This window comes from Aulonocara sp. 'chitande type north' Nkhata Bay, linkage group LG17 (assembly GCF_057382095.1).
Source record: "Aulonocara sp. 'chitande type north' Nkhata Bay isolate Kocher_YH1m ecotype deep benthic linkage group LG17, A_spYH_male_GT1.1, whole genome shotgun sequence".
NCBI classification, from domain to species: domain Eukaryota; kingdom Metazoa; phylum Chordata; class Actinopteri; order Cichliformes; family Cichlidae; genus Aulonocara; species Aulonocara sp. 'chitande type north' Nkhata Bay.
This window is the reverse complement of record NC_141360.1, coordinates 25,337,319-25,361,116: the sequence shown is the minus strand read 5'-3', so window position 1 is coordinate 25,361,116 and position 23,798 is coordinate 25,337,319. Positions and strand designations below refer to the sequence as shown.

The following is a 23,798-nucleotide window of genomic DNA, read 5'->3' as shown; positions in this document are numbered from 1 at the left end:
TTTGCTGAGTCTTAAATTTGATGTCAGTGAACTTTTCAGTGGTTGGTGTTAAAAAAAAGCCCCCAAATCCCCTATGAGCAAGCACTTGGCGACAGTGGAGAGGAAAAACTCCCTCTTAATAGGGAGAAACCTCTGACAGAACCGGGCTCAGGAAGGGGTGGCCTTCTGTCTTGACCGAGAGGGGTTCAAATGTTCACTGACAATTTAGTTGTATATAAATATGATTTTTAGGACTTGATGTTGACACCAATTATGTGAAATTGGGGACGCGCACAGTTCCGCTTCTTCTTGTTCTTCTTCTTCCTTGGCGGAATCTCTGGCAGGCTCTTAACTTCAGTCTTGAGTTCAGCCACCTTGACATTGAGCATTTTCTGTTTGTCTTGTACACTTTGCAAAGATTCCTGTACAGAAAATGCAGCTGACTCTTCTTTTTCTATCTTCTGTTGTTCTGTGGTGTCTTTTTCTTTCTGAGGCTCCTGCAGAGACCTTGCAGTGGATGGCAGTGAGTCCTCTTTTCCCATCTTCTCCTGTTCTCCAGTCTCGTTTTCTTTCGGAAGCTCAAATTTGTGCATTTCATTTGCAGCAGTGGAATTTTGTTCTTTGTGCTGCTGTGGGATTTTAAGTGAGGAAGCTTTGGCCCCTTTCAGCTCTCGCTCCAGAGACTCTAGCTTCAAATCATGAAGGGCCTTGTTGGGGCAGAGCTGGGATTTCAGGTCACTGATTTCCAGGTTGAGTGTCTCCTGCTCCTGCCTATGTTTAACGGCCTGCTCTTCAAGCTGATTTTGAGCTGCTAGGAGCTGTTTCTGGAGCATCTCAATCTGCTCTTGCTGAATCCTACATTTGAGCTCAAATTCAGCCTCCTTAGAGGACTTCAGTCCTACAGAGTCAGTGTGTGAAGCCTCTGTGGTTGGAGTGGCAGACTCCACACACTGCTCTGTGGTAGGGTGGCTGATTTGGTCCTGCAGGGTAGCAATCACCTCATCCAATATGACCATAGCTTCATTGTCACTCACGAGAGTGTCTGTCTCACTGATGTCATAGGTCTTATTACTAGAAGCCTCTTCCAGCTGCTCTATGAGGCCTTTGATCGTTTCCTCGTGATTTCGCTCGTTCTCGTTAATTTCTTCACGAAGTTTGTTCACCTGAAACTGGTGATAAGAGGCCCTCTTGTTTGCACCTACCATTTTACAGTAAAGGTCGTTCTGATGGTATTGGGAGGCTTCCAGTTGGTGTCTGAGAGCAGCAATCTCGTGCCAGGGATTAAACGGGGGTCTAAATGTGGGAATGGGTTGATATTGCCAAGTCCCTCCATTAGGCACAGGGTTTGGTCTGCTGGGGTTCTTCCCATTTCTCTCTCTCTCCATGTCCTCCTTTGCATTTGAAATGGGGAGGGATTCAGCCTTTTCTTTTTCAGGAGTGGCTCCAGTGTTTTTTTGCATTTCTTCATTTTTCGGGTTTGCTCCATCACCCGTGCTGTTTTGAGCTTCAAGAAGAGCCCGGGCATATGCCCGAGTAATTGCTCTTCTTGGTTCTTCAGCCACTCTTTTCTGTTTTTGCATTTTTTGTTTCTTTGGTTTCACAACCGTTTCCTTTGGTGGTTGTGCCACAGGAGACTTTTTAGTATTTGGTTGTGCGGCTTTATCAACCTCAGGTTTTGGTGTGATGACCATTTCTATTTTTGCTTCTGCCATTGTAGATGCGTCAGCGTGTGCGTATGCGTTTCTCTGCGTCCGCCTTGTCTTTGTTTTAACAACCAGGTTGCTTTGTGTTTCTGCCATCCGAGATCCACTAAAGTCGGTTGAACGTCTCCCCTATTTATAGGGTTTTCCAGTAGAATGTGCACTGTGACATCACAGGCTGTTCCTGTGATGCGCTGTTCCTTTGAAGTGCCATGATTGGAACAATTCAAAATAAAATGCCCACAAACCTAATGTAAAGGAAAGGCTTTTATTTTGTAGCACATATTGAATTAACACTATAAAAGCTACTCTACAGGAATTGCAGTAAAAAATAAAACAAAAGCAAAATATGTTTTTTAAATGGTTGTTAAAAAAACTAACCAAAGTAGAAGACAACTGTTTAGTGGAAAGTAGTCGACATTCTAGAGATTCTCAGGCATAATAACTTCTTTCATAATTTAAACAAGGACAGGTAGAAAACGTTCATATTTAGTGAAAGATATTTATTAACATTATCCAATGAGAGTTACTGAATGTCTGTAGGCAGTGAGATCTTGGTGGTTGATGAGGCGACAGAATGTCATCTATGTTTTGTTTTAAATTCAGTTTCAATGCTGAATCTAAGAAACAACAGACTGCAGAGGGAGACTTTAATAGAGGTTTACTAACTCTTACTATCATATACATTGTGGAAAAATCTGTCTTTATTTAGCATAATATATTTGTTATAAGCACTAAATATGTTTTATGATTAACTGATGAACACTAACGTACCAAGCTGAAAATTCTGCTCACCAGTCAGCAGCTTATATTCACAAAAAACGGATAAATCTGCGATCCATGCAACTCTAACCAGCAGAGGTGGGACCAAGTCCTTGTTTTGCAAGTCTCAAGTAAGTCTCAAGTCTTTATCCTCAAGTCTCAAGTCAAGTCTCAAGTAATGTCAGGCAAGTCAGAGTCGAGTCTCAAGTCACTGGTGTAAAAGTCCAAGTAAAGTCACAAGTCTGAAATTTTGAATTTCAAGTCCTTTCGAGTCTTTAAAAAAAAACGAAAAAAGAATGTTGCAGTTATGCTAAATGTAAATATTAGACCATGTAATTTTTAAATCTGTGTTTTTCTCAACACATGACAAAATAGTGAACTTAGAAAATATACACAAATTGTGAAATTGCACCTCTTTAAAATGCAGCTCAATTAAACCTAGCTCCAAGAATAATTTTCACTGACAGTTCTGAGATAAGCCGCATGTTATTCTTGGATGCGCTTGTAGGACCGGCTTTAAAATCGCATGACAAAAATATCATACACATTAAAAAAAACTGCATCACCAACGTAGCCTGGACAACATTTGCTAGTTAGATGAAGTCAGCTATCTCATCTTAGCATATTTATATGCATATTTATAATCATACGGTTCTTGGAGTGAGTGCACACACTCATGAAGTTTAGTAACTTCAGGTCACTGCAACAAGCCCAGGTACAGTTTACCGACGGATGGGTGCAGGACCTTGAAATGCACCGTGTAGAACGAAAGACCATCGTACGTATCATAAGTTTACCAGTCTCACAAATCGTCGTCATAAATACACATTCCTTAACCGTTTATTAATATAACCTTTGAGCTCAACGGTAATTAATTAGTAGTGGAAATAATTTCTGGTACGCGTTACAGAAATGTAGCAGTGACAATAATACTGTATGCTGTAATCGTACTGGGCAATTAGTGATACAAAACAACTGTTTTATCCTGTGAATAAAAGTATGTTTTTGTCAATGTACCATAATAACAGAAGCGAAACACAATATTGTGTCAGGACAATTCACTATTTATGCACAATAAACAAAGGAGCATAGCGCGACAATTTCTGTTCAGCGTCAGACTTGCTTGTAACCTATATCACCAATTATGTTATGAAAATGACGCATTAACTACAACAGAAGACTGACCTTTGTGGAAATGCTTGGAGCAGACTAACATGTGAGCTGGAGTGTTCTGGGACGTTATATTTGGTCTTTGAATGGCTGCGATCCAGGCCATCCGTCGCCTCTTTGTTACTTCGGAAACATGGCTCGAACAATTTCTCTTCAACGACGTAATCCGATAACAACCGATTTCTTTACCCGTCGGCTTCCCGTGGCTGTCATGCGACCGGCTATTGCAGTTAATAATACAACAGCTTCTTGACATTTTTGTGTTTCTTTTTATCGCTGTATAACTGATTTCAATTAAAAGCCTGCGTGCGCTAGTACCTCTTGCCACGAGTTCCCAGAATCCTTTGTGGTTCTACCCCAGAATGACATCACATTTTCTCTATATGCATGTTACATTTTATATTTGGGGTGAAATATCAAGTCTTTTCAAGTAAACCGGTTCAAGTCCAATTCAAGTCCCAGGTCATTAAAAAAGTCTAAGTCAAGTCACAAGTCTTACAACATTTTTTCAAGTCAAGTCTAAAGTCATAAAATTAATGACTCGAGTCTGACTCGAGTCCAAGTCATGTGACTCGAGTCCACACCTCTGCCATTATCCTCCACAAATCCCATTAAAGTTGCTTTTTCATTATTTTAGTATCTGGCTGTCTGACTCCATTTGGGTCAAGTTTAAGAAATTCACCAAAGAACAAAGAGTGGAAGGAAAACCTACTGGGATGCACTGGACCTTACCACTTACTACAAAATAAAACAGGAAGTGATGAGAGCATGTATAATAACAAACAAAACCATGAGAAATGTCTAAAACTGGATGTTTTAAAAGCAGAATAGAATGATTCTATTCAAATCCTGCATAATGCAAAACATAGATTTGTCCATTGCACTCTTTGGTGGGAAATTTACATGTGTTACTAAAAGCACTGCTAATTAATTAAGCCTGAAAGATATGGTTACCAGGCTTTTTTTTAAATAAAATGTCGAATTGCTTTTTTTGTAATCAACTGAACTAACAAGTCACACAGCTGCTGGTTCTCAGTAGTGGGTGATTTAAAGCCCTTCTATCACACAGGCCTAGGAGTGGGAAAAAATCTGTATTCCCCAACTGGTTGGCAAGTGGTTGCCAGACTGGTTGCAGAGTTTGTTGTCACCGGGTGAAACTGGTCACAAAGTAGATGTTGCACCAAAAACCTTTGGTCCAACTTTGGTCACTTGCAGGTTGCCGCAGTGGTCTGTAGTTTGCATGAAAGACAACAACTTGAAAGAATCACCAATTTCTAGTCGAGCAGTAGCAAAATTTGAAAATGTGTGATGCAAATTGGAGATGGAGAACATTTCTATTTCAGCCAATTGTAAAACACATAATTTTAAGCAACTAGCACATTCGCAAGGAGGTTTTTGGTGCAGACCGTGTACCTCTTTGTGAACAATTTTACCTTCCAACCTCCAGCAACCACTCACCAGCTTGTCAGGGAGTACACATCTTTCCCTTGGGACTGGCCGACCATTCTCTATGTCTGTGTGGCTGAAGCGTGCGTTGACACTACACCTCAGTCATATCCATGTCTTCACTACACCAGAACACCTACACCAGTGATCCTGAAAATAGCAACAAATAACAACTAATGAATCAATTTTAGGTAGCTAGCTCTCATTGGCTACTTAGTACTCACCATCGCTTTAATGACATACAATTTCTTGTCCTCCTTCATGTCCATAAAGGCAGAATTATTGCGTTTAAATAAGACTTTTGTGAAACTATGATCTCATGACTTTGTAAGAAAAGAGAAGTGAGATGGTTTTCCTGGGAAATGACATCCTCACAGGATCAGTAAGGCAAAGCCAATAATTTTATTATCAGCTTATTATAATTGTTAAGAGACCTGATGCCACTGCAACTATATGTATTCTGTACTTTATGGTAAATCAATTATTCCCAGCAGGAAATGAACTGGCAGAAATTGCATTATGGGTAAAAGAAAACACTCCTCCTTTAATTGCCAGAAGAAATGGGAATATGCATTACAAAGCAGCTCTCCTGTGTTTATTCTTGCTTATTTAAACATATTTGTAGGGAAAAAAAGGCAGAAAAAAAGCTTTTTGATTCCTGTTAAATTTACCATGTGTCTGGCTTTCTCTACCACTCCATCTCAGCTGGGCTTCCTCACCTCCAGCGTTGGCCAGTGAGCGCTGCCAGAGGTTGACATGTGGCTCGTAACGTGGTCGATGCCAACTGCTCGAAGTCATTTGGTGGAGTTCAGGGGACTCATTTCCTCCTCCTGCTGTGTTATGTGAACAGATTGATTTACAGTTCATGAATCACTGAGTAGTATAAGTGTGAATCTGCTCGTCAAGTGTATGATGATTGCATTAAGAGTGCGACTTTAAGCATGTTCTACCATCTGTGTCTGCGAGAAACCTAAAGGGGAGGCTTTTGCATCTCATTTCAAAGTTTATTTTATCAAAAACAGGTGCAGCAACCTGGATGAGCAGTTCTCTCACCATCGAGGCTTGTGTGCAGTCAGCCGGTGTGATTAATACATATATTTAAGAATATGTCTGGTAATAGTCTATATTTTCCTTATTCTTAACAAATCCCATGAAAATTCAAATTGAGCTGACACTATGAGCAAGCAAAGCTGGTGTGCATCCATAGTGCAATATATTTTTTAGGGTTACATAATCATGATGTTACTGATCAAATGATCTGCCAAGCTGCAAAAGAGTGGTGCTGATCTACAGGCATTTGCATTTCAAGCAAAAATACTGCTTGATATTGACTTAAAACTATTCCCCCGCTATCAAACGACTCCACACCAGACTTTTTGACATTTTTGGAATATTTCTTACTTTATTATATGGCTTTGATATTCTTTGCCATCATCTTCTGGCACTAGCAGTGTGTCACATCTTACCAGGATCCAGTAAAAACAAGAGGAAGTATATCAAACTATTAATTTTTACCTCATATGGCCAAAGAACTGACGGTTAATTCACACGTATCATTACTATTGGTCAGATTTAATAGAATTTCAATTTTCAGTATCAGTCAGATTTTAGTGAAACTAGATAAATTTTTCCTCGTTTGCAAGATTTCTTAATCATCTTTAAATCACAGTTTTTGTGTTGTGACATTTAAAACCAGTTTACATTTACAAGTGACGACTCAAAAATCTTTATTAGCCGTTAAAGTTGAGGTTGGTGAATTGTTTTTGGTTCCATGGGATAATAACGTGCACGTCATATAGTAATTCATGGTGTATGAGAGGGAACTTCATCTCCTGCATTTCTTCTCAGCTTTAGAAAATCTATCTAGTGATGGGAGACGTTGGCCAATCACAGGTCTTTTAAGATGAGGTCAGGTGTGTGATGTTATAAAGTAGAACAAAGAGCAAAAAAGTACTTTGGAAGTAAGGTGGAGTGGCGGACTTTCACCTGGGAGAGTGGTATTCAGTTCCTGTGTGAAACCATTATTCTCATCTGGTAGAAGGGGCTTAGAAGAGACACTCTCAGCTCGTGCATTTTCTGCCTTCTGCAGCTTTAACCTCCCAAGGCTACTTTTAAAATTTCAACAAAAAAAAACCACCTCTACATTCATTCTGTAACAGCATCACAGCTATAGAGTCAGAATGGTGTGCCTTGGGCTCCCTGGATGAGGCACTTGGGAGAATTATGAAGTACAATAAGTCTCTGTGTCTCCATCACTTGAGAGAGAGTGAGATTTGAAGAACTCAAACTGTAAATTACAGAGTAAATTATGGCCTCAGAGCAACAGCTCACTGGCTCTGATGTCATCAAACTCCCAACTGAAATGCAAGTAAAAGAAGGAAAACTATACACATCAATAGGATCCTCTAGGATGGTGAGGATTAACAGAAATCATGTTTAGCGTACCTTAGCCTAAAGTCTCAGGTGGTTGTGGCACAAGAGGCAGAGCAGGACATCTGCTAATCAAACAGTTGGTAATTTGCTTCCTGGATCCTGTTCATGGGCACGGAATTGAACCCTAAATTGCCGGATGCATCACCAGAGTGTGACTGTGGGAACGGCATTAAAAAAGTGTGAAATGATAAAATTCAACATCTGTTTAAAAAAATCAATATATAGTATATTGATTTATAAAAGAATATAATGAAGACTTTACATTGGGAAAATTACAGGTTAGTTTGTTAAAACTAAAAAGAAGTTATTAAAAATCAATACTTGTGACCAGTTTTTAATTATGTACTTGAGTCAAACATGGAGAGAAAAAAGGAGGGACCGATAGTCTCAGATGTTAATTTTTAATCAGATGTGTTTTTTTTTAACCATCAGCCTATTATCAACTGCAGCTGAGTAATAGAAGCAAAATTACAACAAGAGTCAACGGTCAACATATAACTGAAAAAAATATATCGGTTAATTTAGAGCTGACATGGATGATTTTCAGATGATTCTCTTGGACTGCTACAACAAGCTGGAGCAATTCAGATCTGCTGCTGTCACGGGTAATGGGGGAAATACAGACTCAGTCGCGGAGCTCTGGATGCGAAGCAAACAGTGCGTTTATTTACAGTGCTCAAAACAGTCACAAAGCGAAGTACAAAAATCCAACGGTGATCATCTCCAAATTCCCAGTGGTGTGCAGGTGAGTCTCCCAAGTGATTATCTGAGTGTGTTTCTCCTCCGAGGGCTTAATCCAGCGGACTCCTTCTCTCCAACCTTCTGCTCCGTATCACTTCCTCCTATAAACAAGTGACGACAGCTACAGGTGAGAAGGGTAGCCGGCTAAGGCTATGTTAAAAGTAAGAAAACACTCTTTACTACCGAGCCTCCAGTACAATCCAGCGTCGACTGCCATCCAGACACATAGTTAAGTACCTCAGTCCACAACGAGGATGATCAGTGACAGCTGGATGGCAAATTAGGTGCAGGTGTGTCAGCCACTGGGTGGAGGAGGAGAGAGAGAGAAGCACACACATACACACACAGACAGGTCGCTCCGGGAAGGACCGTCCGACCATGACAGCTGCTGCGGTTTCTGAAACATCAATCTGCCACTGGAGTGGGTGAAGCAAGGGCCAGAGCAGCAAAGAAGAGATAGAGGATGGCAGTTTTCCACCTGGAGCACTAAATAAATAAATACCTGGGGTTATTACATCTCTCAGACAGATGTAGTGAGGTTGACTGTTTTATGTGGAAATGTGTCCTCTGCTTAGCTCGCACAAAGTACAAAAAGACGGTTTCCAGATAGAAAATATGCTTTCAAAATAAAATTCAATGACAGCCAACAGACTGTGCTGTTAAAAAGTTCAGTAGTGAATTATTTAGCAATAACTGAACTCGATATGACCATTTAACAACACCATAGCAGGGCCTGTTATTGATGTGTGAATGCACTGCAGTGATTTCAGTGTTTTGAGAAGACATTTAGAGTGTGCGTTAGGCTGCAATTACCTCTGGACCAGCATGGGGATACCAGACATCATTTACATGCAAATTCTTCAGCAGCTCACCAATACTGTTGTATTTATTAAGTTAAATTAATGTGCAATTTACGCTTTAAAAAACACAACAGAGTCAAAAAAATAATATTTTTCATTGCTATCAGTGAAGCCCTTTGGATGATAATGATGCTCTGTTTAGTGTTTGGACCAGACTTAATTAAGATAATTGCTGAATGCAATCTTATTAAATCTTTTTCATGGTCTAAAGTAAATGGTCCCGGTGGACCAGTAGTGCCAGTAGATTTTTACTGTTTTTTAAATTGAGGTTTGGCACTTTGAGCCAGGGCATGAAGTCAAGATCAGTCCAGCTTTTCTGCTGATAACATTCTGTACATCCAAGTGGTTAATGCCTTAAAGCTACATTTGCTGTACATCTGCAAGCCGCTTTGCAACCAACCTGGCAAGGGGGCTTGATTCTATACCAACTGTCATATGCCGAAAGGCACGGTACACCCTGAAAAGGATACTTGTCTATTGCAGGGAACTTCGCACCATGGTAACCAAGAACTCTAACATGCATTTACCATTGTAAAAGGTTTATTCTTACCAAAACCAAGGTCTTTGCCAAATTCCAACTCTTTTTCTGAGACTATCTGTTGGGTCTGTCTAGCACAGGCCCACCGCTGGAACGAGACAATTTAAAAACACAGCAAAAGCATTGAACACCAAGTGGGCAAAGTTCTTCGTGTTACTCATGCATGAGGGAGACCTGCCTGGAGCCAAGTGTCGTTCCACCACTTGACCTCCGTCAGACTCTCAGCCAGGTTCCCCATAGCACTCCTTTTATTGTGGTTCCATGAATATGCATAGGGTCATTAACATATAACATCTTACATAGGTATACATGTGAACAAAGAATACTGTGTGTGTGTGTGTGCGTGTGTGTGGGGTCAGAGTGTGACCCCATAAAGACTTCCCTAAACCTGCTGGTCTGGAAGTCCAGCAGTTCATCTAAACAAAAGGCACTTAGACTAAAACAGATATAGATACGTTTATCCTACCATAAAACAATAAGAGAAGGTACGACCTCTCCCATGCTCCCAGGATGTAGGTGTGCACACAAAGTTTGCAGACTATTAAGGATCAAACCTCTACCAATCTAAAACTAATTATAAAACTCTAAGCATATATAAGTAGATATTTCTAAGCATAAATGACAATCAACAATACGAAACCTAACACTATCAAAACCAGACAAGGGTCAAACACAACATCTCTACGCCAGTGTTCCCCAGAGAGGATCTAAGAACTTAAAACTCAACTCTAACAGCTAAAAATTTGTTGCATTAGCAATGTGTGGGGTCCACTACTCTATGGTGACACAGTGTTCTCACAGTGTTCGAAAATGGTCATGACTTTTGAAACCAGAAACCCACATTAGGAATTTGTGTGGTGACGCAGGAGAGTCTATCATTACTGCCACCACATATAAAACTCCAAATCATGACCACAGGGAAATTAACACATAATGCACCACACAAAAGCACAATAACTCAGGTCATCCCAAAGGATATAGAAATGCATATGTTTGCAGCAGGTTTCATAAATGTATGTTAAACTTTAATCCATAATGCAGAGTAGACGCTGACAGGTGATGCCTCAGACTGCGTCTTGTTGATTTACTGTAATTCAGCTAATGTTTGTTGTGTGAAATAATTTGGTAATTATGCGAATATTCTACACATCTAGCATCGCAGAAAAGCTCTGGAACAAATCGCTGACAGGAAGCAGGTGTTTTGTGGTCCCTCCATTTCCCCAGAGAAAGCATTTAAAATCTGCTTAGTACCAGCACATCTAAATGGTTTAAATTGAAATCAATTTTAACGTATTAGCACAATTTCTGAACAATAAACAAGATTGCTTAAAAGTAAAGCAACCACACAGAGCTGGCTCTCAGGGCAATTTCACACCCGACTTGTTCGGTAATTAATGGATAATAGAAGAGGCTGTTAAAGAACAACATTCATCACCATATCCATAATACCATTCTCCTGAGGTGAAAATAAGTCTTTTATTTCATAGGTCACCATTATCTCCCAGCTCATCTTATACACTCATATTTCATGTCTTTGTCTGAGCAAGTGGAGGAGATCACCACTGGCAGAAATGTGCCGTGGACGCCTCGGGCGTTTGCACTTTTCCTCATCTCTAATTACACTGAGAAGAATTTTCTTTCATTTTCCCTTCGTGTGAAACGTGTGAGGCATATACGATCCATAGGTGCTAAACTGACATGTTGTGACCAGGTGTGAAGTCGCAAGACCGTTCATCTGTCAGCACAGCAGCTGCCTGTGGGTCAGAGAGCACCCACTACACAAATAAATGCTGTAATGTAATACAGTGCAGGCCTCTAACAATGGGGCTTCTATTCCTGAAGCTGTGTTTCCCTTCAGTGCAGAGGGTGGCAAAAAGTCAAGGCATGATTGACCTAAAGTTATAATCCTTTCAGGTAACCAAACCTAGTTTCTGATGCTATTCGTGCTTGGCAGGTTTTACACTATGAAGTCGTTTTCAATTCTTTAGTTCAGTGTTGGAGGAAAATTACCTTACATGGAGTGGGGGAGTCACAGGAGAAGATGCAGGTTTAATTTTATCTCAAAAATATCATCCTTCCTGCTTTGCTCCCCTGGAGCTCCACTGAATCCAAGCTTAACGTGTCCTACAGTTGGTGCAAAATTATAACCACGAAGCAGTGTAACTTCATTAAAGCTGTAACAATATACATTTTTTATTGCCCAGGTGTAAATTGATTGCAATGCAACTAAAAAGAAGAGACCTTCCCTTTCTTATGTGCTTTCAACCTGCTTTGGATTTATTTTTCACTCAGTCCAGTGGTTTTTAAACTTGTGCCAAGGCGCACAGAAAGAGCTCGCCAAAAATTCAACACACACTTGTTTCCATATGCTGTACAAAATAGCCTCTGTCTTCCGACATGTCATTAATTCTTTTTTGATTATACCGTCAGACAAAGGCGATCATGACAGTCGATTTGTGTGTTTCCACTCCACTAAAATATACTTTGCATCCATCATGTTATGGGACACTTTCAACTAATCAAACAAACTGTCTCGCTGCCTCTGGTTAAGATCCAGTTTTCTTATGAAATGAAGCACTCAGGCTGAAGACTGAATATAAAGACTGAATATAAAGTTCTTTTAAAGCTTGCACCTTTCCGAGACGTGCGTGCAGAAGACAGAAAGAATTTATGAGCAGTGCAGGTTTTTATTCCAGTGATAACATATGATTATTATGAGCAGAAACTCGAACTGGGCAGCACGGTAGCCAAGACGCCATGTGCTCATAACTTAAGGTCGCAGCTTTCTCGAATAATGTCACCTTATTGATCCAAACTCCTGATTGATCTGACTGTTAAATAGTAAGTAGTAGTTAAATAACAGCTTACCTTACAGTTAACAGATTCCAGAGTAAAGCCAGGTTACAGCCACCTGGCTAACCTCAGCTAGCTTGCTTGGCTAGCTTGCTAAAGTTTGATGTCTAAAGGGTGATCATTAGTTTACTTCGTAGAAGAAAATTAACTGGCATCTAAAAGGGTCATTTGGTTGATGAAGGGAATTTTATTTTGTTGGATTTAAGATGGATACTGGCTAACGATAGCGGGCGATCGTGGCTCAGGGGGTTGGGAAGCGCATCTTAACCGGAAGGTCGCCGGCTCGATCCCCGGGCTCTCTGTCCTGGTCGTTGTGTCCTTGGGCAAGACACGTTACCCTACTGCCTACTGGTGTTGGCCAGAGGGGCCGATGGCGCGATATGGCAGCCTCGCTTCTGTCAGTCTGCCCCAGGGCAGCTGTGGCTACAACCGTAGCTTGCCTCCACCAGTGTGTGAATGTGAGAGTGAATGAATAGTGGCATTGTAAAGCGCTTTGGGTGCCTTGAAAAGCGCTATATAAATCCAATTATTATTATTATTAACATTAATAAAATGCTAAAAAAAATCTAACAGTAAAACATAGTGTCAAGTGGATAATTTCAGCTAATTCATCCTCTTTAGATCTTTGAATACTCTCTGTGATCCAGCAGAGCAGAGCCAGCTGGCTCACCTTATCCGGTTTTCTTTTTTACTAATATTATCTCAATAAAAATAGTAAATGCAGTCCCGATCAAACGTTTGCATGTGCAGTTTGTGTGTATGTGTCTATGAATGGAGCTTGTTGTATAAAAATGATTTGAGTGCTAGGTAAGAGCAAAAAAGCACTATATATATTACCAGATTTACATGGAGAGAATAGGACACAATACTTGTATGTAAAACGAATGTATAAGTTCTCACAGAAGGTTAGACACTGTTTATTACTGCTGTATTATAGACTAAATAACTTGATTGTGTATTTAGATTAGTTACATGAGTGAGCCAGTAAGCCAAAAAAAGAGAGAAAGAAGCTCACCAAGTTCTATATTGGAACCTGTCCAAACAACTGCTTGCCAGGTTAACTGGTGATTCTAAGGTGGCTGCTGGTGCGATGGTAAATGGTTAGTCTATGCAGGGTGTACCTCTTACTTAATGTCTGGGATAGGCTCCTATGCATGGAATAGTTCATCCATCCATCCTTCCATTCTCTTCCGTTTATCTAACTAAACTGAATAAGCTGGCACTGGGTGATTTCTGAACGAGTGCTGTCAAAGGGTTGAAAAGCTAGTCCCTTGACCTGTATAGAGCTAAATAGCAGCATTAGTCACCAAACCAGTGGAGCAACATGTAACATGTGCCTGCAGGAGCTCTGCAGACGTTTTTAAGTTACAGATTTAATTTACAGTGAAAAGCATTAAAGACATAAGAGTAATTTATTCGGTGGTTGAAATTCTATAGTAAAATATTTTTCACAAGATGAAATTAATGGCCAATTAATGGCTCCGGGAGGAAAGCTCAGAAATTTTGGCACTTTTATATAATTTATATAAATCTGTTAAAGGAAACTGAAGTTAGCACTGAATGTGAACCTGCTATTAGACATCTGTCCTTTTTGGCCTGATATCTCAGGTAAATCCTCCTTGCTATAATCCTGATAAAGCAGCTGCTCAAGGAGTTTTTTTGCAGTAAGCAGCAAAATCCCATTTGCTGTTATGGACTAAATAATTTATTGGTATTAAAAAAATAAAAAAAAGTGTCAAATTTCTGAGCTGTGTTCCTGCGTGTGTATAATTACATCTCATTTAGTGGCCAATACATGCAGTATTAAATGCAAGATTATACGCTACCTTAAAAAAAATACACAATTTGCGATGCATTCTTTCCTCTTATCTGCCGTCTCTTTTCGTCTGACAGCTGAATTCCTAATAGTCCCTATTAGTGGTTTGTTTTTCATGTGTTGACATTTATCATAGGTGGTGTAAGCTTTAAACATTTGAGGCATCAGTCGCTATGTATTTTCCTTGGCTGTCAGCACCCAGCTTGAAAATTGAGTCATGATGTATTCTGCTGTGCATAGGCTAAGAGAAAAAGTGCTTATTTTTCAGGGCTGAGTGGCTTTCTCAAATAGAGGAATCCCTCTCCTCCTGCAACGCTGCAAGAGTTACAGAAAATTGCACAGTGATGGGATGTTATTTCTCTTTTTTCCAGGAAGTGATTACTGTGCTTTCTGAATACCTGAGTGATTTTGGTATAAGAATTTGCTTTTTTACAAAAAAACCCAAAAAATTAAAACCTATCCTTCACATTTCTATCCATATAAACAGGCGGCAAGTGACGTATAGCTTTCCTTTATGTTTCAGGAAGATTTCATTAACAGGGCCGCTATTTAAAGCTGCTTCTCAGACGTTCTTCCAATCCTTTCTGCTCCATTATCCCACACTCACTATGGGATAATGGGAAAGGTTCACCCGCAGGAGGTGTTACATTTCATCTTGAGTCCATCTCGCCATTCTCATTTTTTATCATATCAGACTTAAAATACCTTTTTCTACTTCACCATACATCATCGTCCCTAATCTCGTGCAGCCTGACCCATTTCCCAACAATGGTGAAAGTAAAGGGGGAAAATAGACAAATGCGTCAGTCAGACTTCCCTTAACTTGATAAAAGACTCATAAAAAAACAACATCCGTTGGGTAAACAGCTTGATGTAGTGTGAGATGAGGTCGTATATCTGTTTTAAGCTCTAAAAGGACCTTTGATCTAGTGGAGGAGCTTACCTACCGATGATAATGTTACCCTCTTGTCCTTTTCAATGTCTTTCTCTCTAATGGGCTTTAGGCGTGCTGGGAATCATTTTTGTCCTTCGCTTCACTTTCTCTTTCTCTGAGGTCTGCAGTGCTACCCACATACTCGTGTCTGTCCCTCTTAAGAGTCACCATGATTTAAAGAATAAAAGAAAATGTTCACTGGGCTTTAACGATGAGGCTGGCTCATTCAGTCGCCGGCACAGGGCGCGGCCATTTTCCTTATCTGTCTCCCAGCACCTTTAGGAAGGCAGCGAGCGCATGCTGACACAAACAATCCCACCAAACACACACGCACTCACACAGCTGCGCACGTCTTCATTCAGACTGAAGACACATGCTGGAAAATCTTGTAGGCTGTTGCTGCATCCTGCAATAATTACATGAGGCTGGATTCATTACTGTATAATGGTTTAATGTCCCTCGGTGCCTGCCACAGGATTCTGCCCGCTCATCACACCTCATTGCTGCAAAGATTAAACAGAGATGAAAGAGCAGCTTGTGGAATAAATCCACTATTTATTTTTTAAAGGATATGGCTAAATTAGTCTAACAAAGAGATCTTTCTCTGTCTGGATTTTTTGCTAGAGTAAAATATGCATTTAGTCAATTCAAGGTGGGAAAGAAAAATTAGGTTTAAATGTTTTAAGCTCCTCCCACCCGATGAACATGCGTTTCCAACATATTCACTTCAGAGGCAGACATGTCTGAAAGCACTGGCCTCTTACACACTACATTGCTCAAAAGTATTCACTCATGCATTCAAATCATTGAATTCAGGTATTCCAATCACTTAAATGGTCACAGGTGTATAAAATCAACCACCTAAACATAGCAGACTGCTTCTACAAACATTTGTGAAAGAATGTGTCGCACTTAAATTTGACACCAGGGTCGTTCTTTACAAGCTTCCAGATGTGACAAGCTCAGAGTAAGATCACTATAAATCTGCACCAAAGACACCAAAGGGCAAAACAGCAGTATTTGATGTCCAGTTGGACTGGTGCTTTGTTGTCTTCTGCAACCTGTGAAGACGTTTTGCTCTTTATGCTGCTCACCTGTTTGGGCCTGAAATCGACTTGTGTTTAGCCAAAGTTAGCAACCACATGAAAGATTTTTAAAGGATCAAAACAGAGGCACAGGACTCTTGTCCCAATCCTCAGTGTATACTACAGAGATATTTTGTGATTGTCGCAATAAAAGGCAGTAGAGGTGTGCATGAGTGCAAATGTGCGGGTCTTACTAAAGGATGTCGGGCCCTCATGCCATCCTCATCCTTGTGGCGTCCAGAAACATATACACAAGCTGTTCCACCTCAGGCACTGGACCTGCTGGAGGGTTAATGACTTTCTACACTCCTGTCCAGTGTCCTGGTATCTGCTCAACACTCTCCTTGAAATTGTGCTGGGAGACACAACCAACCTTCTTGTGATAGCACATATGGAGCAATAAGGAGCGATAAAGACACAACAGTGGTTTGTAACTGTCTCGTTGTTGTCTCTGCACCTGTTTTCACTCTCATTTGCACCGAAGCAGCTGAAATAGATTCACAATAGTTTGTGCCTTCTAAATGTGTTGGCGTCCCTACTTTGTGTTATAGTAAGCATGTATCTCAAGTGTTCCCTTACATACATTTTTTTACCTCTCTGTGACACAATAATGTCCAGCAGGTTCCTCGTCCGATGGCTCGACTCCTGCTACACTCTTTGGGCTGCAGCAAGCAAAGGTTGTTCCACTCCATAGAAGAACAAACACTAACTTTGTAACTAAGCAACAATAAACACTTGAGTAGCGGCATTTTAAGAGTACAAACCACTTACAGAATTATAGTAGGGTTTGCTCTTTTTTATTATGATAATCAATAAATTAATAATAATGGATTGGATTTATATAGCGCTTTTCAAGGCACCCAAAGCGCTTTACAATACCACTATTCATTCACTCTCACATTCATACACTGGTGGAGGCAAGCTACAGTTGTAGCCACAGCTGCCCTGGGGCAGACTGACAGAAGCGAGGCTGCCATATCGCGCCATCGGCCCCTCTGGCCAGCACCAGTAGGCAAGTAGGGTAAAGTGTCTTGCTCAGGGACACAACGACCAGGACAGAGAGCCCAGGGATCGAACCGGCGACCTTCCGGTTACAGATGCGATTCCCAACCCCCTGAGCCACGATCGCCCCCCATTAGCCTTCACATTTGTTGTTTTCAAGTCTCTTATAGATTATATTTGAAAGTGCAGCATGCAGAAGTTACGGTTTCTATAATAGGAATTAAATATTCCTTTAAAATGTTTCAGTCTCTTATAGTGTCTTGTTAATTGTGCATAGAGTGTACAGAGCTGGATGGATTTCATATCAAGAAAACAAAGTAAAGTGTACTGTAAGTAACATCCATGAAAATACTTAAATACCATGTATCATCAGTGTTGGGAAGGTTACTTTTAAAATGTATTCCATTACAGAATACAGATTACATGCCCCAAAATGTATTCTGTAACGTATTCCGTTACGTTACTCAATGACAGTAACGTATTCTGAATACGGATTACTTAATATATTATCATGCTTTTTACAACAACGTGAATGTACTATTGCTGTGTGATTTATTACTATTACTGAAGGTCCGCGACTCCGAACTGTAGTAAAGGGACCTCTGACTAATACGGCGGGGTCCCTGTTGGCTGGTAGCCGAAAAATAGCTTTACTTTGTTGTCTGGGTCAACTTTTCTTGCGAGAGACAGAGAGAGGCGTTGAAAGACTGCTCCAACGGAACTTATTGTTTCGGAGGAAAACACGAACACGGTGTACAGTCGAGTCTTAATAGCTTACTTACAACTGGGCTCGTCAGGCACTCTTCTTGGCTGAAGTGGTTATTATTATATTTACATGCTTCCAGCTCCCGTTTTTCCTCGATGACAACTCGTACCTTTCCACTCCCCTTTTTCTCCCTCCTCGCGCTCACAGACCCATTACGTGTATGGCAGTCCATTCTCCCTGCAACACGGACTATACTGCCCATGATGCTACATTCTTTAGAGCTATGCTTGTAGCATTCTGCCTGTTAGCTTAGCACAACAACAACAACAACGAAAAGGCGCTCTCTCACCCAGGAAACACACAGTCGCAGAGAGAGAGAGAGCGTCGCCATGTAACCATGGCAACCGTAACGCTGCCGCCTGGAACAACAGAACGTAGCTGTCAAACAAAACCCAAACAGTCCTGACCCGCGACAAAATGAAACAGGAAAGTACCGCAGTGTAATCCATTTATTTCAACAAAGTAACTGTATTCTGAATACCACCTTTTTAAACAGTAACTGTAACGGAATACAGTTACTCATATTTTGTATTTTAAATACATAACGGCGGTACATGTATTCCGTTACTCCCCAACACTATGTATCATATATAAGAAACAATGTGAAATAATCTTACATTTGACATATTTTGTATTTTGTACTGTACCTAAACAGGAGTAGGTATGCAGATCTCCAAAGCAAAAATGAAGAACAAGGGTGGACAGTAGATAAGCATCTGAGCAGTTTACTTCACAAAGAAGGAAGCATCATTTTGCGACTTAACTGGCAGCATTGAATTTAAATAAGAAGAAAAAAAGAGAAATAGGCTTGAAGAATGATCTGTCACACCCAAACAAATTGTTTTCTCCTTTACAGACCCAAAGGAAATGACGGAATAGATTAAACAACAAGACCAATTTGTATTTTTCAGACATTTGTTCCACAAAGAGACAAATGCCGACTGAGTACTCTTGAATTTAATAAGCACAAGCATGCCGGTACTGGAGATTAAGCTGGGATTGCTTTGTTTCCTGCGGCTGTGTAAGGTCAGCAGCCTCTTGACAATGTGGACATCTAATCCTATGCAGCTGCACAGGCCAAGTGTTCGCTCCAATTAAAGTCTATTAGAAGTATTGCATTTCAAATGAAACGTAAGTATGCCCACAACTCCACCAGCATGTGTAAGCATCCGAGTGTGCAACACCTCTCCAGAGATGTGCAACACCCACCGGCAGATGTTCTTCATTAATAGTTATTACCCATCAGCCTGACATGTGAGAGTTGAGGATACATTGCCTCTCTCAGCTCTTTGTCTACTACTTACTTCAGTGGCTGAGAGACAAGCTGAAGTTATATCTACTTAAACTGAAGCCCTCCTGCAAGAAGATAGACATTACACCACACTCTCTGCCTGAGCTGTGCTGCTGAGAGATAATACAGACCCACTAATTGAGTGTTTTGGAGGTTGCCAGAGTGCTAATAGAAGTTTTGGGGTAATAAGGCGGTGAATTGAACAGGCTGCCTTTAGTTTCTCACCTCTCTGTTTCCAGAAAAAGAAGAAAGGAAAGCTGCTTAGAGACAAACAGCAGCAGCTGTGTGCAGTAACACTTTGATGAAAGGACACTTGGCAAAAGGTTTTAATAGTTGTTGGTATTTTGGATTGATTTTTTCTTTTAGTCAAATTTTATTCTCCAGTTTCATAGACTGCCAGTGAAGTAATGACTTATGCTTAATATACTGCAGGAAGGATTTTTATTGAGCTGCTCACTGGTCTTTATATCACTTCATTTAAACTTCATTGGGTGTGCTAATTCTCATCCAATAAGCAAAACAAGCATCACGCACTTACAGGTACTTCTCGTAACTCTGCGGGGAGCCTTGGCAGCGGGAAATATCCAGATATTCAGTGTGCGTGGGCTGACATCTTTCATCTGTTCCTTTTATTATTAAAATAAAAAATATCCTGTCTCAGAATGATGCTGAAAAATACCCGTTTGTGCGTTTGTTGAGTTTAGTCTGGATTACTGTAATTCATTATTATTGGGCTGTTTGGAAAGCTGATCTCAAACACAGCAGTGAGAGTTCTGATGAAGACTTTAAAATATACCATATTTCTCCCAAATTAGATTTGCTTGACTGACTCCTTCCAGAAAATAAAAACACAGAGTTTAAACTCCTGAATGGTCAGGCTGTGGTGTATCTTAAAGACCTCCCAGTAACCTATTATCCTATTAGAGCACCCTTAGAGATTATTGTAGAGGCATTACATAGCAATGTAAAACAGCTTGAGGCGATTGTTGCTGTGAATTGGCACTATATTGAACTAATCCACCTAAGTGTAGGGGTGATGTGCTACTAAGTCTTAATCTAGGCAAATATATATTAGCTCAGTCAGTAACATTAGATGATTATTTCTGCTTATAAGCTATATGGCACAGGTTATTATTACCAGCTTTTATTTTACCGTAGAAGAAATGTTGCATAAACTTCTGATTTACACAATTTGGATGTCAGAAAGAATGGCTCATTGGCTTCACCTTTGAGGCATGGAGCCTGTGTCTATCTGTAATATGCATTTAGAGTGGAGTGTCAAACATAAGGCTGGAAGCTAGTATTGTTCCACAGCAAAGCTCTGAAAAATGTGAAGGAAGGCATAAATTTTAGACTTTTAAGTGTATTTTCATAACTTTTCAACTGATAAAGACCTGCTCTATGGCCATTCATACTACACCAAAGTAAATAAGTAATAGATAAACCATTAAATGACAGAAAGTACCTGTTTTTCATTGTTTGCTACATAAATTTCTAAAACAAAAGCAAGCACAAAAACAGACAATTAACTTTTTGTAATTCTGTCAATTAACAAAAAAAATTCAGTTGTGTTCAGTTTTATAATTACAGGACAGTCTGTGCAATAAGCTAATAGATAGATAGATAGATAGATAGATAGATAGATAGATAGATAGATAGATAGATAGATAGATAGATAGATAGATAGATAGATAGATAGCATATTTACATACATACTTTATTGATCCCACTAGGGAAATTGTTGTGTACAGCAAAGACAAGTTGCTATAAACAGCAAAAGTAAGACTAACATCATGAATATCACTATAATTCTAAGTAAACAGCTCCATGAAGGTACAATATAAAACATGTTTGGGATCTTATGCCTGATAGGTGTGTTCACCTGTCACAGACAGAAAAGATATTATACAGCTTTATAGAGAACAGCAGGACATATACAGGGAGTGCAGAATTATTAGGCAAGTTGTATTTTTGAGGAATAATTTTATTATTGAACAACAACCATGTTCTCAATGAACCCAAAACACTCATTAATATCAAAGCTGAATGTTTTTGGAAGTAGTTTTTAGTTTTAGCTATTTTAGGGGGATATCTGTGTGTGCAGGTGACTATTACTGTGCATAATTATTAGGCAACTTAACAAAAAACAAATATTTACCCATTTCAATTATTTATTTTTACCAGTGAAACCAATTTAACATCTCCACATTCACAAATATACATTTCTGACATTCAAAAACAAAACCAAAACAAATCAGCGACCAATATAGCCACCAACATTGCGTGCAGCAGCAACCACAGCCTCCCAGACACTGTTCAGAGAGGTGTACTGTTTTCCCTCCTTGTAAATCTCACATTTGATGATGGACCACAGGTTCTCAATGGGGTTCAGATCAGGTGAACAAGGTGGCCATGTCATTAGTTTTTCTTCTTTTATACCCTTTCTTGCCAGCCACGCTGTGGAGTACTTGGACGCGTGTGATGGAGCATTGTCCTGCATGAAAATCATGTTTTTCTTGAAGGATGCAGACTTCTTCCTGTACCACTGCTTGAAGAAGGTGTCTTCCAGGAACTGGCAGTAGGACTGGGAGTTGAGCTCGACTCCATCCTCAACCCGAAAAGACCCCACAAGCTCATCTTTGATGATACCAGCCCAAACCAGTACTCCACCTCCACCTTGCTGGCGTCTGAGTCGGACTGGAGCTCTCTGCCCTTTACCAATCCAGCCACGAGCCCATCCATCTGGCCCATCAAGACTCACTCTCATTTCATCAGTCCATAAAACCTTAGAAAAACCAGTCTTGAGATATTTCTTGGCCCAGTCTTGACGTTTCAGCTTGTGTGTCTTGTTCAGTGGTGGTCGTCTTTCAGCCTTTCTTACCTTGGCCATGTCTCTGAGTATTGCACACCTTGTGCTTTTGGGCACTCCAGTGATGTTGCAGCTCTGAAATATGGCCAAACTGGTGGCAAGTGGCATCTTGGCAGCTGCACGCTTGACTTTTCTCAGTTCATGGGCAGTTATTTTGCGCCTTGGTTTTTCCACACGCTTCTTGCGACCCTGTTGACTATTTTGAATGAAACGCTTGATTCTTCGATGATCACGCTTCAGAAGCTTTGCAATTTTGAGACTGCTGCATCCCTCTGCAAGATATCTCACTATTTTTGACGTTTCTGAGCCTGTCAAGTCCTTCTTTTGACCCATTTTGCCAAAGGAAAGGACGTTGCCTAATAATTATGCACACCTGGTATAGGGTGTTGATGTCATTAGACCACACCCCTTCTCATTACAGAGATGCACATCACCTAATATGCTTAATTGGTAGTAGGCTTTCGAGCCTGTACAGCTTGGAGTAAGACAACATGCATGAAGAGGATGATGTGGACAAAATACTCATTTGCCTAATAATTCTGCACTCCCTGTATTTCCCGAAGCGTTCTTCATGGTGGTGAGGTTGAATCTGTCCGAGGGAGGAGGCCCACCATTTCAAATGAGTTTGACACCCCTGCTTCTTGGCTTTTCTTGACAGTGGTTTTAGAAAAGGAAAACAGATAGGAATATGTTTTCATTTTGAAATGTAACTTTTCTTATCTTGTTTGAACCTCAATAGCAGCAGGTCTCTACTAAGGCCTTACCCATAAACTTTACTTTCAGTTTGTTGCATTCTTTAGAACCTTTATAATCTATTAAGTAATTTATACGAAAGTTAATGCTTGTAGCATTTGCACGACTGTGGGTTTCTGTCAGTATTCTAACATGAAATCGCTTAAAAATAGCCATCATAGCCAAAGAATAAACGTTAATGATTACTGTGGGCTTCTCCTCACGTTCCCTCCAACACAACCTTTTGCCGTTTCACCTTGTCATTTCCCCCAGCATCACTGTGATTAAGTGCAGCCTCGCAGTATTACCGTTGTCTTGTTAAATATACAGTATGTATTTCTCTTTGTTACCAGTGCTTATTTACATTGCCCACACAATTTTCTCTTCATCACATTAACTGTTGCTGCAGTGCACATAAACACAAATGTACTTTTGATTTGATTTGCTGCTGTGCTTTGGTGAACAGCTGCACAAGTCTTTTCCAGCTGTACTGTAATTGTCAAGCACTTTAAAAAAAAAAAAAAAAAGGAACAAAAATAAGCCCTCAGCTGAAATATGAATGGTGCAGAACTATTTAAGCTCATTCGACACAGTGCATAATAAAGACATAAGAAAGTTATTTATTACACAGTGCCGCAGTCTGCAGTAGTGCTTTTGCAGATCTTCACAGAAGAGCCATTAAAGTCCCTAAAAGAGCCATTAGAAAAAATAAAGTGGCATCCATTTAGAAGTCCCCTCCTGTGAGTTGGAAAGATGATGACAATAGGGAGTGAGAGATGCTATGTGTAATGTACTGCTCCATTTCCACAGACTGGAAGTAT

General features: G+C 40.2%; 2 protein-coding genes and 1 long non-coding RNA gene across 5 annotated transcripts in view; 1 reads left to right on the top strand and 2 right to left on the bottom strand.

Annotated features, from left to right (window-relative positions):
- Positions 1–23,798, top strand: part of LOC147310164 (ankyrin repeat- and BTB/POZ domain-containing protein 3-A) — a 264,271-nt gene that overhangs the window by 171,273 nt on the left and 69,200 nt on the right. The window lies entirely within an intron of this gene.
- On the bottom strand, positions 228–1,778 carry LOC147310166 (uncharacterized). Its single transcript, XM_086270111.1, has one exon. It carries the CDS (start codon positions 1,776–1,778, stop codon positions 228–230), a length of 1,551 nt encoding a protein of 516 aa, XP_086126237.1.
- Positions 7,986–18,335, bottom strand: LOC147310165 (uncharacterized). Of its 2 annotated transcripts, none has more exons than XR_015125801.1 (3): positions 18,102–18,335; positions 8,415–8,717; positions 7,986–8,332 (listed from the first exon to the last, which is right to left on the bottom strand). It is a non-coding gene; the product is annotated as an uncharacterized LOC147310165 (long non-coding RNA). The 2 variants fall into 2 exon arrangements; XR_015125800.1 differs by lacking the exon at positions 18,102–18,335 and adding an exon at positions 9,045–12,710.

What these genes read in the sequence shown, in the direction of transcription:
- LOC147310166 (XM_086270111.1), bottom strand. Translation starts at nt 1,778, where the DNA reads ATGGCAGAAACACAAAGCAACCTGGTTGTTAAAACAAAGACAAGGCGG.